This window comes from Syngnathoides biaculeatus, chromosome 3, assembly GCF_019802595.1.
Source record: "Syngnathoides biaculeatus isolate LvHL_M chromosome 3, ASM1980259v1, whole genome shotgun sequence".
NCBI classification, from domain to species: Eukaryota; Metazoa; Chordata; class Actinopteri; order Syngnathiformes; family Syngnathidae; genus Syngnathoides; species Syngnathoides biaculeatus.
The window spans coordinates 15,223,233-15,239,546 of NC_084642.1; the positions used below are offsets into that span (position 1 = coordinate 15,223,233).

The 16,314-nt window shown below is 40.6% G+C and overlaps 1 protein-coding gene across 1 annotated transcript in view; it reads left to right on the forward strand.

Annotated features, from left to right (window-relative positions):
• The window catches only part of LOC133498092 (transient receptor potential cation channel subfamily M member 7-like), a 56,564-nt gene that overhangs the window by 19,466 nt on the left and 20,784 nt on the right, over positions 1-16,314 (forward strand). The window contains 14 exon segments of the mRNA XM_061814515.1: positions 2,367-2,491; positions 2,570-2,741; positions 3,840-4,014; positions 6,100-6,223; positions 6,511-6,583; positions 9,250-9,350; positions 9,662-9,796; positions 9,881-9,934; positions 10,017-10,157; positions 10,266-10,400; positions 11,973-12,250; positions 12,982-13,210; positions 14,193-14,348; positions 14,441-14,584. Coding sequence (XP_061670499.1) covers positions 2,367-2,491; positions 2,570-2,741; positions 3,840-4,014; positions 6,100-6,223; positions 6,511-6,583; positions 9,250-9,350; positions 9,662-9,796; positions 9,881-9,934; positions 10,017-10,157; positions 10,266-10,400; positions 11,973-12,250; positions 12,982-13,210; positions 14,193-14,348; positions 14,441-14,584 — 2,042 coding nt within the window.

Sequence of the window (16,314 nt, forward strand, 5' to 3'; positions counted from 1 at the left end):
TTACCCTGTCCGTCTTTTTACTGAATCCCTTCAATGGAGTGCTTTTCATCTATCCATTCTTCCATCCATTATGTGAGCTGTTTATCCTCACAAGGGTCATGGGAGCGCTGGAGCCTATCCGAGCCATCATCAAGCTTTTTGTTTTAATTTAATATTACAATAAATATGTATCCTGGAGGCCCTGTAGCTCAGTGGTCAGAGCACTGGTTTGGTAAACCAGGGGTTGTGGGTTTGTATCCCACTGGGGCCTCCACTCCCTGAGAAGGGTTGCGTCAGGAAGGGCATCCGGCATAAAAATTGTGCCAAACATATATATGCGTTCATCTGAGATGATACGCTGTGGTGACCCCAAAAGGGACTAGCTGAAAGGAAAACAACAACTAATAGAAGTACCATATTTTCCGCATTATAAGGCACACCTAAAAGCCTTTAATTTTCTCAAAAGCCGACGGTGCACCTTATTTATGGATCAATATTGAGCCTTTAGTGCAGTTCCATCTAATGGATGCATAACGTAACCCTAGCCTTTACTGTAGCATCTATTCGATGCGCCTTATATATGAAAAAAATGTTTTGCGATAAGCCATTCATTGAAGGTGCGCCTTATAATGCGTTAGGCCTTATAGTGCGGAAAATAGGGTAATAAATATCTCCTCCCAACAGACAATTAATTGAAGAGCACTCTCTTCTAACCTAATGTAGCTCAACAACTATCAGTGCTGATGTAGCTTAGTGTGTAATTACACATGTCTGAATGTGTTTAGCTGGTTCACTCTGATCATAGTGTTTAAGTTTCTCCTCTGGGGGTCAACTACCTAGACCAGTTGTTATTTTTAAATGTCTCTCTGAGGTGGTCATTTGGGCTAAAGGTGACTGCCGATTCCTTTAGATCCATTATCCATCTTGTCACTGGTCATTAGCTAACGCAACATGAGAGGTTTCATGGCTGGTCCCCCCATGTTATATTCCCTTAAAGTGGGTCTTCTGGGGTTCCCTATAACTATTTAACTGTAGCAAAGCAAATTTATTTATACAGTGCATTTCATACACAAGGTAACTCAATGCACTTTACTTGATTCAAGGGATTTGAATACCCCCCCCCCCCCCCGAAAAAAATATAATGAAAGTACAGGTTAAAACTGCGTACAGTGAAGAAATATAATTAAAAGTTGAAATACTCTTAGAGGCATGAGAAACGAAGAGAGGTTTTAACCCAAGTATAAAAACATTCACACTTGGGGCTGACGTCACCACTGTTGAAAACTTATTCCATTTATGTGCAGCATAAATCTAAATGCTGCTTCATCATGTTTGCTTTGGACTCTGGGCTCCACTATTTGACCGGAGTCTATTGATCTCAGAGCTCTACTGGGTTTGTATTCCATAATCATTTCTTTCATGTATTCAGGGCCTAAACCAATTAATGATTTATAGACCATTAGCAGAACATTAAAATCTATTCTAAAGCCGACTCGAAGCCAGTGTAAGGACTTTAAAATTGGAGTTATATGCTCTGACCTCTTTGTTCTGGTCAGAAATCGAGGTGCACCATTCTGAATGAGCTGTAGCTGTTTAATGCTCTTTTTGGGGAGCCCAGTCAAGAGACCATTACTGTAGTCAAGTTCACTTAAAAAAAAAAGCATGGATGAACTTTTCCTGATCTGCTTGACACGTAGAAGCTTTCATTCTAGATGTGTTCTTCAGATGGTAAAAGGCAGTTTTTGTGATTGATTTGATATGACTGTTGAAAGTCAGGTCGGAATCTATCAGAACACCAAGGTTTCGGACTTGGTCTTTGGTTTTTAAAGATAGCGAGTCCAGGTATTGACGAACCGCAATTCTCTTTTCTTTATTGGCCAAAACAATTCTCAGTTTTGTTGTTCAGTATTTTTAGTTGATGAAATTTTTAGCTAACCCAATTATCTGCTTTAGACAGTGGCACAGCACCTCAATTGATCTGTAGTTTATCCAATCCATTTATCTAAACATCCATCCTACTCTCACGAGAATTTGATTAGTATATCTTTTATTGATCTATCAATCTCTCTGTCATCGTCATTCGATCACTATCTCTTGGTGAATTTTACAGTTTTCTTTACTGCTCTGTCTTTCTTACTCTCGAGTTTTATTACTCTCGCTCACTCTCTCTCAAGCACTTTGTACTATATGGGTGGGTATTCTCCTTAATACAAGGATTCTGTAATTCAAAGCATTAGCAGGTGTTTTAAGATAATCTTATTACATACAGTATGTTTGTTTAAAAGGAGTTAATGCACTCAATTTAAAGGAATAGTTACAGAACAAAAGTATATTAAGTAGGAACAAAATCACCTGCACTAACTGTTATTTGCATGGCTCCCACAAAGGTGTAGCAAAGCATGTCGGCGACGCTCTCAAAGAGCACTCTTCCAGATCATCAAAAAAGATTTGCACTATTGGCATTGCATCGTGGGGTGTCATCGAAAACAGGACTGACCTCATCGGAAGAGACGTAAGACATGCCATCGTAGTACATTGTGTCAAAAAAAACTACAGCCTCACCTTAATTAGAAATTCTTCGTCTCCACAGATCATCGCTCCATACCAGACGCTGCTCAACCCCCTCAGCAAACTCAATGTTCTCAACAACCTCCACTCACATTTCCTCCTTGTTGACGACGGCACGGTGGGCAAGTATGGTGCAGAGGTCCAACTGCGGCGGGACCTGGAGAAGCACATTAAACTCCAAAGAATACACGCACGTAAGAGCCACACAGTGGATGTGTACAGAGGATGGACACTGCCCGTATTGAGAATCCCCACTCCCCCTCACACCCTTTAAACACATTTAAACTTACCGTAATTCCCGGGGCCACAGAGCGCACCTGGTTATAAGCTTCACCAAGTACATTACAGTACAGTAAAGGAAATACCATTTGGTACATACATACGCCGCAGCTGTGTAAAAGCCGCAAGTGCACAGATTGAAACCCACATTGCAAGATATTTAAAGACTGTACACAGAAAGAGAGTAAACAGAGAGTTTAACGCTTGCGCCGCGCTAACGCCGGTTTAAAAAAAAAACCAAAAAAACATACCGGTAAAAATCACTGAGAAACAACAGTAACACACTTGCACAGCGCTAACAGGGCCGGACCGGTAAAAGTCACTTCCTCGGCACATATGTTCCACCGGTATCATTCTTACCTTTTCCGCTCAAGTGCCCCCTTGCAGCCGTTAGAAAAAAATGCACCAATTAGCCGCATAAACCGCAGGGTTGAAAGCGTATGAAAAAAGTCACTGCTTATACCCTGGAAATGATGGTATTTAAACTAAATTTTTCATCACATTATAAACATTCTGATCGAGGTAAACCTGTTTTGGCACTTGCATGTGTCCTGATTGGTTCCTAGACATGCCCAACTTTCTTTTCCCCAAAGCAAAGGAGTGAGCAATAGCGCTGTAGCAATGCATTCCTTGTCATGAATGGTGCTACCATTTACTCGGTTTTCCCTGTTGAGTCGGCGGTGACGCCGTATGACCGTCATTTTTCCACTGATTTCAAGCTAAAATATACAAACATTCCTGCATTAATAGCGGCTTTAATTCACTTGACCACAACTGTCGACGCTGGTGATGCCTAGGTGGGATGGCACAGGGGAGGGATTGGATCAGGCACTGGGATCGTTCCTTATCACATATAAAGGCATTTCTGGTTTTCGCAATATAGTGGGAAGTTCCATGTTAGGCAAATCCAAACTGATACATTCGACAAAAATATATGCAATGTTGCCACATTAGTTGAACCATGACATGGCTAGGAAAACTGTTAACTGCTACTTTGCTTTCCTCCTTGTAAGGTATTGGTCAGGGTGTTCCTGTGGTGGCATTAATCTTTGAAGGGGGTCCCAATGTGATCTTGACCGTGCTGGACTACCTCCAAGAGAGCCCTCCCGTCCCCGTAGTGGTCTGTGAGGGGACGGGCCGAGCCGCTGACATATTGGCCTACGTCCACAAGCAAACAGAAGAGGGCGGGTAAGGCGTACACGACTGTGCCATTTCTCAAATTATTATTTTTGCATAGTTTCTTAAACGTTTAAGATCATCAAACATACATTATGTCACTATCAGACAGACATAGCTCAAGTAAACAAACTTGGTTTTAAAAGATTTTATGTATTAAGGAAAAAACATCTAAACCGTGAAAAGTAATGTCCCTCTAAACCCACCCCCAACATCAACAACTGAAATCAAGCATTTCATAAAACTGGCAATGAGTCTTTCACATCCCTCTTGGTATATTTTGGCACACGCTTTCTTGCAGAATTGTTTTAATGCAGCAACACTGGAGGGTTTTTGAACATAAACAGCCTTTTTAAAGTCATGTCACGGGATTTCAATCAGATTCAAGTCCAGACTGTTGTCTGCCATTTGGAAGTAGACTGTGTATTTTGAATGGTTGTCCTACTGCCAAGCTCAAGTATATTTCACCTTGTGGTCACGGACTGATGGTCAAACGTTGTCCTTCAGGATTTACTGGCAAAGAGTAGAATTCATGCTTCCATCAATCACAGCAATTTGTCCAGGTCCTTAAGGAAGAAGGCAGCCCCAACCCATCCACTACCACTTCCATGTTTGACAAATGGGATGATGTTCTTTTTCTGAAATGTTACATTTATACCAGACTGCCACACCTTCCAAAATGTTCAACTTGCATCCCGTCAGTGTATAGAGTATTCTCCTAAAAGTGTTCAGATGTCATCATTTAGATGTTTTTATTTTTTGCAAAAGAGAAGCATTAGTTATTTCTGGTCATCAGTGGTTTTTATCTTGGAACTCTCCCACGGATGCCATTTTTGTCCAGCTTTTTGCTGAGACAAGGGAGGCCTGCAGTTCCTTGGATGTTGTCCTGGATTGTACTGTCGTGGGACCTCCTGGATGACTCATTGCTGTGCCCTTGGGTTCATTTTTATAGGTTGGCCCCTCCTGGGAAAGTCCACCACTCTTTCATGTTTTCTCCATTTGAGAATAATGAATCTCTCCGTGGTTCGCTGGAAACCTGAATACAGAAAAATGCCAGTTGCTTGCATCTCTTGGGATTTTGGAATTTTCTTGCAGCTTTTGGAGATTTTTGGGCAGTTTGTATTTATTACTTGAACAGGTCTGGATGTAATCAGACTTGTGTGGTCAATGGAAATGAATTTAAATAATGTGATTATCCAAAGTTAATTCATGATCTAACAAGGGGGGCATTACTTTTTCACACAGGAAATGTAGCTTTGAATATTTTTTTTCCTTTAGTTTAAAAAAAAAAAATAAAAAGAACATTTGTTTACTTGGGTTATCTATCTATTATTAATTAGCATTTCTTTTCTGAAACAAAAATATAAAAATTTGAGAAGGGGGCTGATATTTGCACAGATTTAGAGCCAATGTTGGAGTCTGATCATTTAAATCAACAAAACAAGTCTGAAGTACAAACTAGGTGAATAATCTGCTCGCAGAATCGCACACAAGCCATTTTCTGCATTATTAATGTCAGCATGACTACATGTCTAAGTGACCTCATCTTGCCTTCTCATGCCAGGGATTTGATTGATTTTTGCCCCATTCACGAATCTGCAAGACTTTAGCATTTTAAAATGCTGCTGAATCATGTCACGGGTATAATGCTGTAATAGACAGACACACAGATACAGTAGTCTTTATGCAGAATGACATACAGACTTAGAGCTACTTGTTTAAGCCCACTAAGGGAAATTGTATTAGTAAGAAAACTAGGACATCACATTTCTTATGATGCTGTAAATTTGTCAAATGGTCTACTCTAAATAATGTCAGTCACGATCTGTTATTTATAGGGAAAAAATGTACTTGTGAGCATAGGAAAAACAATTTAAACTGCTAACTAACTTGACATCATTAAGATCGCATTACAGCCTCCATTCTTGTGCTTAACTTTTCTAGACAACTAAATTGTAGAAACATGTATAATCAACACCTGTCAGCAGAAGACAGTAAAATTTCAAAGCACACTGTCATCTTATTTTTTAGTCAGTTTATGTTCATTTCAAAGTGCTGCAAAGCAATCACGATATTGGACTACAAATCTCCCCCTAGCGGTCTGCCAGACGGTGTAGAGGCGGACATCATCGCCACCATCAAGAAAACCTTCAACTTCAGCCAGAGCGACGCCATCCATCTTTTTCAGACTCTGATGGAGTGCATGAAGAGGAAAGAATTGGTAAAGTGATGCAATAGGAAAAATTCGTTCTTTAGTCACTCACTGGACACTTCAGTAGACAGACCTGCATAGACTAATCAAGAGCCTAGCAATAACTTTAACTTTCCAAATATAATACTTTTCACTTTATGATATTGCTAACTCGTTTGCTGCCATTGACAGCAATAGAATTCAAATATCTGTTAACTGAGAGGGCAGCGAGAACAAATATTCACATTAATATTTTGGTGGTTGTTGGCATTGGTGCACTGTAACTGTTGACTTGATGCTGTTTTTCTTCAAAACAGATCACTGTGTTTCATATCAGCTCCGAGGAGAGCCAGGACATTGATGTTGCCATTCTTAGGGCCTTACTCCAAGGTAGGATTTCTTCCCATACTCTCTTTTCTCTTCTAATAAGACACATATTTGCCAGAGTTTAAGCCATGTTGATACAGTGTCTACATCTGCTGTGGCACAGGCTATAAAATTACAGGGCTGTGATGTTTTTGTTCTGTTATCGATATGCTTTCAAAGCAGTTTGACCCCGTTTGCCTTTGCAAGGATCACTTTGCTACATTCACAGGCTGGCTGCCACTACTTTCTCTCAAAACTCAGATAAGAGTCAAATCAGAGGCACAAAACCTGTCAAAATGACTCAAAATCCATTTTACTTGAAGTCATGGTAGCAACCTATTACCCTAATTTCCAGCCTACAGAGCGCACCAGATTTTAAATCCAGTACATTTGTAAAAGAAATACCATTTGGTACATACATAAGCCGCACCTGTGTAGATACCGCAAGTGATCACAATGAAACCCACATTGAAACACAACATATTTTCAAAGAAAAATGGTACACAGAAAGAGTTTTCAAAGTTTTAATACAGTAGCTTAGGTTAACATAGTAACAGCACGGTCGCACGAACAGGGCTGGTTTAAAAAAAAAAAAAAAAACGATTTATTAAAAAAAAAAGCTGCAGCAGCTACACAGGAGCAACACGTTAGCACAGCACTAACAGAGACGGTTAAAAAAAAAAAAACATACTTAAATCACTGAGATGTGGCAGAAACCCCCTAGCGCAGCGCTAACAGAAAAAAAAACAAGAAGAAGAAGAAAAAAAACATACCGGTAAAAATCACTGAGACACAGCAGCAACACGCTAGCACATCACTAACGCCACCACCGCGCTAACAGGGCAGGTTAAAAAAACATACCGGTAAAAGTCACATCCTCAGCACATATATTCCATCGGTTTCACGCTTACCTTTTCCACTTGAGTACCCCTTGGGGCCGTTAGAAGAAATGCACAAATAAACCGCATCACCACATAAGACGCAGGGTTGAAAGCATGTGAAAAAAGTCGCAGTTTATAGACCAGAAATTACGGTACTACGTACACAAAGAGTCTTTCCTTGACCTCACTTTATATTTAGACAAAATTCAAGAATGCATGTGGTGACTCCAGGTAATCAATCTTATTGACTGAAAAGTCCACACAGGCAAATATTTGTCTGACCAAGGTGTGTCCTTGTTGGTGAAACAATAACTCATCCTCCAAAGGGCAACGAGCTTCGAGAACTTGCAGGCTATGTTACACTTTTATCAGGCACAGAAGTCAAAACGGCATTACTTGTCTCACAAGCATGCAGCAGAACGGAGTGATTTGTCCCAGATAAACTGCAAAGTAAGTCATAGTGAAAAAAGTCATACTAGGGTCTCCATGGATTCCTAAAAAGTCTTGCATTTTATTTTCCAAAATGAAGCCCCTAATTACCTTAAAAATGACAACTGTTCAAAGATTTTCAGAAGTGTCACGGGGACTATTTGGCTACATTTTCGTTGAAAATCTAATAAACATTTGAAAGTAAATAATTATGTAATAATTGTTTTTAAATTATCATCAGTCACAGCACCAACAAAAAACACGCAGTTGATAAATAATGTGTCCAAATACTGGTGTATTGAAAATTTTAAAATCCAGTATCTGATATAATGTTTGAACCTCTTAAACGTCTGCTGGATCAATGTGGCCAAGAAAACGTCTTAAATCTGACTTCTTTAAAACCTGCAGATGATTAAGTACAGAAAAACAACTGGACATTTACACGACTATGAATAATTGTTTTAAATAAATATAAAGTTAGCGGGTGCTTTAATCAAGTGTACTTTGATACAGTTGAGGGTAAAAAAAAAGCCATTCATTTATGATTTAATGACTGCCATATTCCTTGAAATGGTTAAAGGCTGTCTCCCTTTCTCTTTCCAATTTTACTACAGTATTTATGATACACCAAACAGCGTTGAGCAGACATGATCTGTAGTGGGAAGTTTGTGGTTTGCTAAATCATAACTGCCGCTGGAACTAGAAATGTTTTGCAAAGGGGAATAATGTTGTCCTCTTGAGTCATTGCCATTACACCCACAATCCATTTAAAGTTCAGGAAATGTGACAAAACATCTGGGACACACCAAAGCAATGCAGTAGATGAATCAATTAGGATTTTTGTGGAGCCCTTAATTCTCTCTCAAATCTGACTTTTTCATTTTTATCAAAATGATTTGGACCATTGTATGCTTCCAACTTTGTGGGAAAAGTTTTGAGAAGACCCAAGGCCCATAAATGCATGCTTAAATTAGTTAGATATGGAAAAACACCATCAAACACCGTTCAGATGTACTGAAACAGAGATTGTAAGACGACAGGTCCTCTCTAAGCACTGTTTTCAACCATTTTCACATGTAAAAGGCGAACGGACTGATTATTTAATCTAATCCTGTTAGCTGGCTCATGGGACACATAGTTAATATGGCTTAGCTTCCCTGGAAATTTGTATCTTTCGCTAGTACACTATGTGTCTGGGACATAATTCGGGATTAGCTCTCGTACACACAATTAAAATGCTTGCAGACACACTGCAGATTTTTTTTTTTTAATACACGCAATTGTGGGTGCGTGTTTTCGATGTGTGTGAGAGGTAATCCGGAATTATTCTCCTGACAACCCCTTGTGTGTTAAAAAATAAAATTCACCTGTGTGTTTCAGGCACAAATGCTTCTGCCTTCGATCAGCTAGTCCTGACCCTGGCGTGGGACCGTGTGGACATTGCCAAGAATCATGTGTTTGTGTACGGGCAGCAACTTTTGGTATGTGTGTGTGTTTGCTTAGTTTAGGATTAGCCCCAAACCTTTGGACTGGCCCAAAATGAGCCCATATTCTCAAATGACCACAGTGGTGCTGTCTGAGGAGCCCTGAGGGCCACGAGTGTCTTATAACACTCTTATTACATTAGTTATCATAAGTTGCCCCCAGTGGTACTGTTTATTTTGAAACGTTGGCATTTTGGTTCACATTCATTTGAACTGTATATTTGTCTTTTCCCTGATTTGTTTTAATGAGTTATTATAAAGTCAAAGTTCTGATTTATTTGTCTTTTTTTTTGTATGTGTGCATACAGGTGAGCTCTTTGGAGCAAGCCATGCTCGATGCACTTGTGATGGATCGAGTGGACTTTGTCAAGTTGCTGATTGAAAACGGTGTCAGTATGCACCGCTTCCTGACAATCAGTCGCTTGGAGGAGCTTTACAACACGGTACGGTTATGAAACACGCACATGTAACAAACCACTAAGTTTACAAATGATGTCCTTCAACTTTTTTTTTCCTCTTCATTTTAGAAACAACCTCCAAACAATCCAACTCTCCTCCACCTGGTTAGAGATGTCAAACAGGTCAGTGTAAAACATTTTCACCTCCTGAGTAAAAGTCAGTTCAATCTCGACAGCACCATTTTTTCACTGGGACCTTTCACAGAGCCACCTGCCTCCAAACTACAAGATCACCTTAATTGACATTGGCCTAGTTATCGAGTACCTAATGGGTGGGACTTACAGGTGCAACTACACCAGGAAACGCTTTAGAATCATTTACAATAATCTCCATGGCAGCAGTAGGGTGAGTGGCTGCAATCCTCCACTTGTGTATAACAATTATCGTTTACTCATTTTCCATCGTAAATGCAAATGAAAAAAAAAAAACGTTCTTCCCCGATGTGTGCAACAGAGGTCTGGGCGCCACCCGATGGGGCCGGGTTCTCATTTGAGGAAAAGTCATGAGTCATTCAGCATGCAAGCTGATAAGAAAGAGAAGACCAGGCACAATCATTTCATCAAGACTGCTCAGCCTTACAAACCAAAGGTAAAGAAAACATCTAAAGCCTCTCACAGCCAACAACAAACCACTTAAAATAATAGAGCGGAACCTCTAAAGTTGAATGCAATCCATTCCAAAATGGTAGCTGAGCCCAATATAACACTAATCTCTTCCAGGGTCAAACTCACTCACAGTATTACAGGTATAAAAATAAGTAAACATTGCTATTCATAAAACATGAAGCAAACCTTGAAACTGTCGCACCATGCGAGGTTATCCCGGGGGTTTCCATGAGCAGGCAACCTTCAGCTACTCGATTTGTAGCGATTTGAATTGGACTGTGTCATAACGTTGTACATGTACCTAACTTAGGGTAGCACTGTGTATAGAAGGTCGTGCACGTGACGTCACAACTTGCACGGCGCCATATTGCCGGTCAAACCTCGCTGCTCTGCACTGCGGGAGCCGCTAAACCAGAGCAGATTTTTCAAATTGCCCGAGACCTGTTGTGCTGTTGGTCGTCACAACAGACGAGACAGATATTCATAGAGATCATTCTATGGAATACCAGCTGAAAAGACCAGAAAATATCAATGGATCTCGGCAATTACACATGATGGATGGTGCCCAACAAAAATACATAGACGCCTGTGTAGCGGTCGCTTCATTTCAGGTAGGAACTATTCTTCTCAATCTAAAATGACCAAGGAATATTTATAATGCCAAATTGGCTCATAAAGAAAATGAACAATCTGTCGCAGCAGAGAGGTTAACATGTGGCCGGAATCACTTCGTGTACGTTCCTTGAAGACGACTCTGTCCTCCTTTTTTTTCTTTTTTTTTTCCCAATCATACTTAATAAATAAGAGTTTGTGTAAAACCAGGGGTCATTTATTTAAATATTGGTATTTGTATTTAATAGTAGCTGAAAAGATAGATGGATTCCGGCAAAGGTTAATGTGTGGCTGAATACACTTCCATGTTCACGAGCCGTCTCCCCGTCACTGTCGGATTTATTCCTGATTGAGAACAGATCCACCAATGAAGTACTTTTATGCATCCAGACTTTTATAGGCTTTCAAACTTTTCTGTGTAAATCTCAACGACGTACTCACCAGATCCATGTGTAGATCCAGTTGTCCAAGACAAGCAGAAGCGAATTAAGTCCAATTTCGTATCTGCCAAAAAATCGACTTTGGCATTAAATTTGAGTCCTCAATGCCAATGTCTCTCATTTTTCCACGTACCTCATTTATTTTCACTTTCTAATTGTCTGACAGTATCGGACAAGACTCTGGGTGTCGTGCTATAAGTCTTGTGAGTTATAATGATGTCTAACAGAATATCTTGACAATATATAACAGAACTCCAACTTATTGAAATAGGAGTTTCAGAGCAGACAAAGAAAACGCAAAATACACAGTCCAAATAAATCCTACTGACCATACAATTTAACAGGTTGAACACTGCAGTTCTGCGCTTCTATGGAGGCATGTTTCTATCAACTTTTGGTCAACATAAACCTTTTTGAGGTTCTGCTTATACCTTTTGAGGTGCTACTGTTACAATATATCTGAAACTGAACCTTTTGCTGCTCTAACTGTCCTCATCCCTTAGCTGGAGTCCACCAAAGAGCAGAACAAGAAGCGTAACAAGGAGGAGATCGTGGACATCGATGACCCGGAGACGCGGCGCTTTCCCTACCCGTTCAACGAGCTGCTTGTCTGGGCCGTGCTTATGAAGCGGCAGAAAATGTCACTGTTCTTCTGGCAGCACGGCGAGGAGAACATGGCCAAGGCCCTGGTGGCCTGCAAGCTCTGCCGCTCCATGGGCTACGAGGCCAAAAAGAGCGATGTGGTGGATGACACGTCGGAGGAGCTGAAGGAGTACTCCAAGTAGGTGTCCCGCGACATGTAGAATGAGGGTTGCACGTTAGCCTGGAGAAACCTAATGAAAACAGGAATACTCAGCTTTCTTCTTGCACTACGTCATTTGGGTTGGCCGTTGTTTGCATTTGAGTGATTACGATCCCGAATCTGGTTTTGATTCATTTTGATTCTGGTTGCAAACAATTGTCTATTCCGATTCTTTTAGGAGGCCTGGTCATAAACGTTTGCAAAGATACATTTTTCTCTTCTAAATTGAATAATTTTTTGAGCAGCGAAGTAAAATTTAATTTCCTACGACATACTTGATTGTTCATGGCAGACTAATGTGCTACAGTAAATGAAAGTCATTTAAATAGACGTGGCTCCATCTTGTCATAAGATCGGTGATTGGAACGGGGGCTGGGGGGGGTTGTTGCTTAGCACCCCAGAATATAAACATGGACACACAAAACATTGTTCAGTGATCACATCAGTCGCCTGGAAAGATCATCGTTGGTCAAGACAGCAGGGAAGTCTTTTAGAAAGTGTGCTACCCTTTTATTAATCTGAGAGCCAATTTACATATTTTGGGTAGCCATTTAGCAATCTAAAAAATGTGCTCAGCACCATTTAGTGTCTGAATAGTTGTCTATAAACTGAGGTATTTACAGGCAGTACCCGTTTCTCCTGATTGGGGGGTGAATTGCTAAATAAAGGAACATTCCAGCCTGACAATGATTCCTGTTGTTTTTTTCCAGTGAGTTCGGCACATTGGCGGTGGACCTGTTGGAGCAGTCGTTTAGGCAGGACGAAACTATGGCCATGAAGCTGCTCACCTACGAGCTGAAGAACTGGAGCAACTCCACCTGCCTGAAGCTGGCCGTCTCCTCCCACCTGCGACCCTTTGTGGCGCACACCTGCACCCAGCTGCTGCTGTCTGACATGTGGATGGGGCGACTAAACATGCGCAAGAACTCCTGGTACAAGGTTCATGCTCCATCTTAGATTTTTGGTTTTGGTTTTCGGCGGAGTAGCGGCCTTTGACTTTCCTTGTATGATGTAAAAAAAAAAAAAAAAAAAAAAAAAAAACCGTCCCAGTTTGAAGAGTTCCCATCAGAAGGGTGATCAAATGGTGCCACAGATCAGTTAATTTAGTTCCAAATGCTATTTGTGGTGATGAAAATGACTACCGTAATTCCCGGCCTACAGAGCGCACCTGGTTACAAGCCTCACCAACTGAATTTGTAAAGGAAATACCATTGAGTACATACATACGCCACAGCTTTGTAAAAGCCGCAAGTGCCCACATTGAAAGCCACATTGTAACACAAGACATTTAAATACGATACACGGAAAGAGTTTAACACTAGCACGGCACTAACACTAGCCCCACGCAAACTCTACTGCTACCACTAGCACCGCGCTAACGCCAGCGCCGCACTAACACTAACGGGGCCGGTTAAATACTGACTGGTAAATATCAGAGACACGGCAGTAACAGCAGCAACAAGCTAGCACAGCGCTAACAGTATATTCCACCAGTCTCATTCTTACCTTTTCCGCTGTGCCCCTTGTCTCAAGAGCCCCCTTGTGGCCGTTAGAAAAAGTGCACAAATTAGCTGTATCACGGTATAAACCACAGCGTGTGAAAAAAGTCGCAGCTTGTAGTCCGGAAAATCCGCTATTTTGTGATTGAGGACTACACAACAAGACTGTCCCAAACAGACGGGGTGAGTAGGTGACAGTAGAGGCAAGACAGTGGAAATGTGGGTAACTCACCAACCCCTCCGCAAAAAAATAAAGTTAGATGATACATTTTTATATAACATATTTATTTATTTATTTATTTTCCATGGGCATCCCGGTACCATATGTTTCGGTCTGCGGTCAGGTGGTCTGTTGACCACTGCTTTAAGCTAAGCAAGAGGGGCAAACTAAGAGAACCACCTCACTATGTCTATGTCTCTAGGTGATCCTGAGTATTTTGGTGCCTCCAGCCATTCTGCTTTTGGAGTACAAGTCCAAGGCCGAGATGGCTCACATCCCACAGAGCCAGGACGACCACCAGATTACCATGGAGGACAGCGAAAACAACTTCCAGAACATCGCGGACGACATCCAAATGGTTAGAAACACTCAGTGAATCTCCCTCCATGTTTCTATTCCTTTCTGTGCTCGCATTTTTTATTTTCCCTATTAATTTTGAGCTCTTTGCAGGATGTGTTCAAGGAGGCCAGATCCAACGACCCTACGGATACGAAGACGGACATGGAGACGCATGTTCGCCCCAGGAAGCTGCCATTAAACAGGAAAATCTACGCTTTCTACCACGCTCCCATTGTCAAGTTTTGGTCAAACACGGTATGCAAACAATACATTTATCCAATTTTTGAGATTTACAGTCTGAGTAAGAGATGCAACAAGGCTCGTAGTTTTCAAGTAGAGAGGTACCTCCGTTTTCGAACGTCTTGGTTTTCGTACAAATCGGTTTTCAAACGAAAATTTTGAGGGGTTTTTTTTTTTTTTTTGGTTTTGTCATGAAAATCGGTATTCGAACACCCCAACCAGCTAACCCACAACGATTTGTTATTGTGCTTTCGAACGCACCCCCGAAAAAACGGAAAAGACAACAAATGTGTTCAGTGCAACCAGTTGAGTCACACACTCCTCTGCTCGCAGATGTTTCCCAGTACTGTAGTGACTTTTTTTTCTTCAAATTGAGCACCATTAACCCCCGAGCATGACTCCAAATAAGGCGAGTGGAACTGCTGGTGCTGAAAAAAGGAAAGTGATGCATAAAACTGTGGACTTCAAGAAGGATTTGATCGCTGAATACAAATCTGGTGTGCGTGTTTCTGAGCTATTGAAGAAGTATGGCATGGCGACAACAACAATCAGCAACATTCTTAAAGACAAGAATGCCCTCAAAGCAAGTGATTTTGCAAAAGGAGCAACCGTGTTGACCAAGCAGAGGCCACAGATCTTGGAGGAAGTTGAAAAGTTGCTTCTTGTTTTCGTGAACGAGCAGCAGTTAGCTGGGGATAGTGTTGGCGAGGAAGGGAGGAGATGTCAGATGTCATGTGATGAGGCTGAAGGCAGGAAAGATGTCGATCTCAAGTGCCGATATTAAAGCTATCTGCGCTAAAAGGAACGACATCCATAAATTTGTAGAACTTCATCACCTGAATAAAGCTGAATGTTGCGGAGCACTGCAAAATTTCAATGATGTTGTTATGAGCCACTTCAAAAAAGTGGATAAAAGACGGCAATAATTTAATTTAATTTTTTTACACTTTAAGTACTTTCTGTGCAAATAAAAAATGTTTTTCCCCCTCATTATTGCTAGTTTAAAGTTATTCTGCACTTTTGTTAATAAAAAAAGGTTTACAAGGCTGGGGGCCGAGTCGCTACAGATACGGCAAGGCACTCCCAGCCTAGCATACTCTACTAGGCTAAAGCTTAAATTTTAAGCAAAAAATTAATATATTTCTTAAATGATTTAATTATATAAAGTATTTAAACTATACATGTATTTCTACTATGCAGTTTATTATCAGGAAAAGCTAACAAAAAATCACTTAAATATTTTTTTCGGCTTAGAGCGCATTATTTCATTTTCCATTCATTGTAATTGGAAAACGTGCTTCGGTTTTTGAACGTTTTAGTTTTCAACCAGCCTTCTTGAACGGATTGTGTTCGAAAACCAATGCACCACTCTATTTACAAAGATTAGCAGTAAAAAATGTTATATAGACGCATACATGCAAATATACTAGCTGTTAAACTTGTTACATCACTCTTCTTTGAAATTACATTGCACAGATAAAACTTAATACTACTCAGTCTCAAAGAGTGCAATACAATGGTAATTGGTGAAACGATAATGACAAAAGGGAAAAGGACAAGGTGCACAAAGTCTTATCAGACACTCAGATAATCAGTACTTCTGCTTTAGATATTGACAGCTTAATGACACATGGATCATGACACATCAATATTCCCACATTTCCTCTTCCTGGTTAGCTTAGGTAACACATCCTTATAAATGTAGGTGACTTGTGTTCACGTAGAACAACATGGCCAGTCAGATT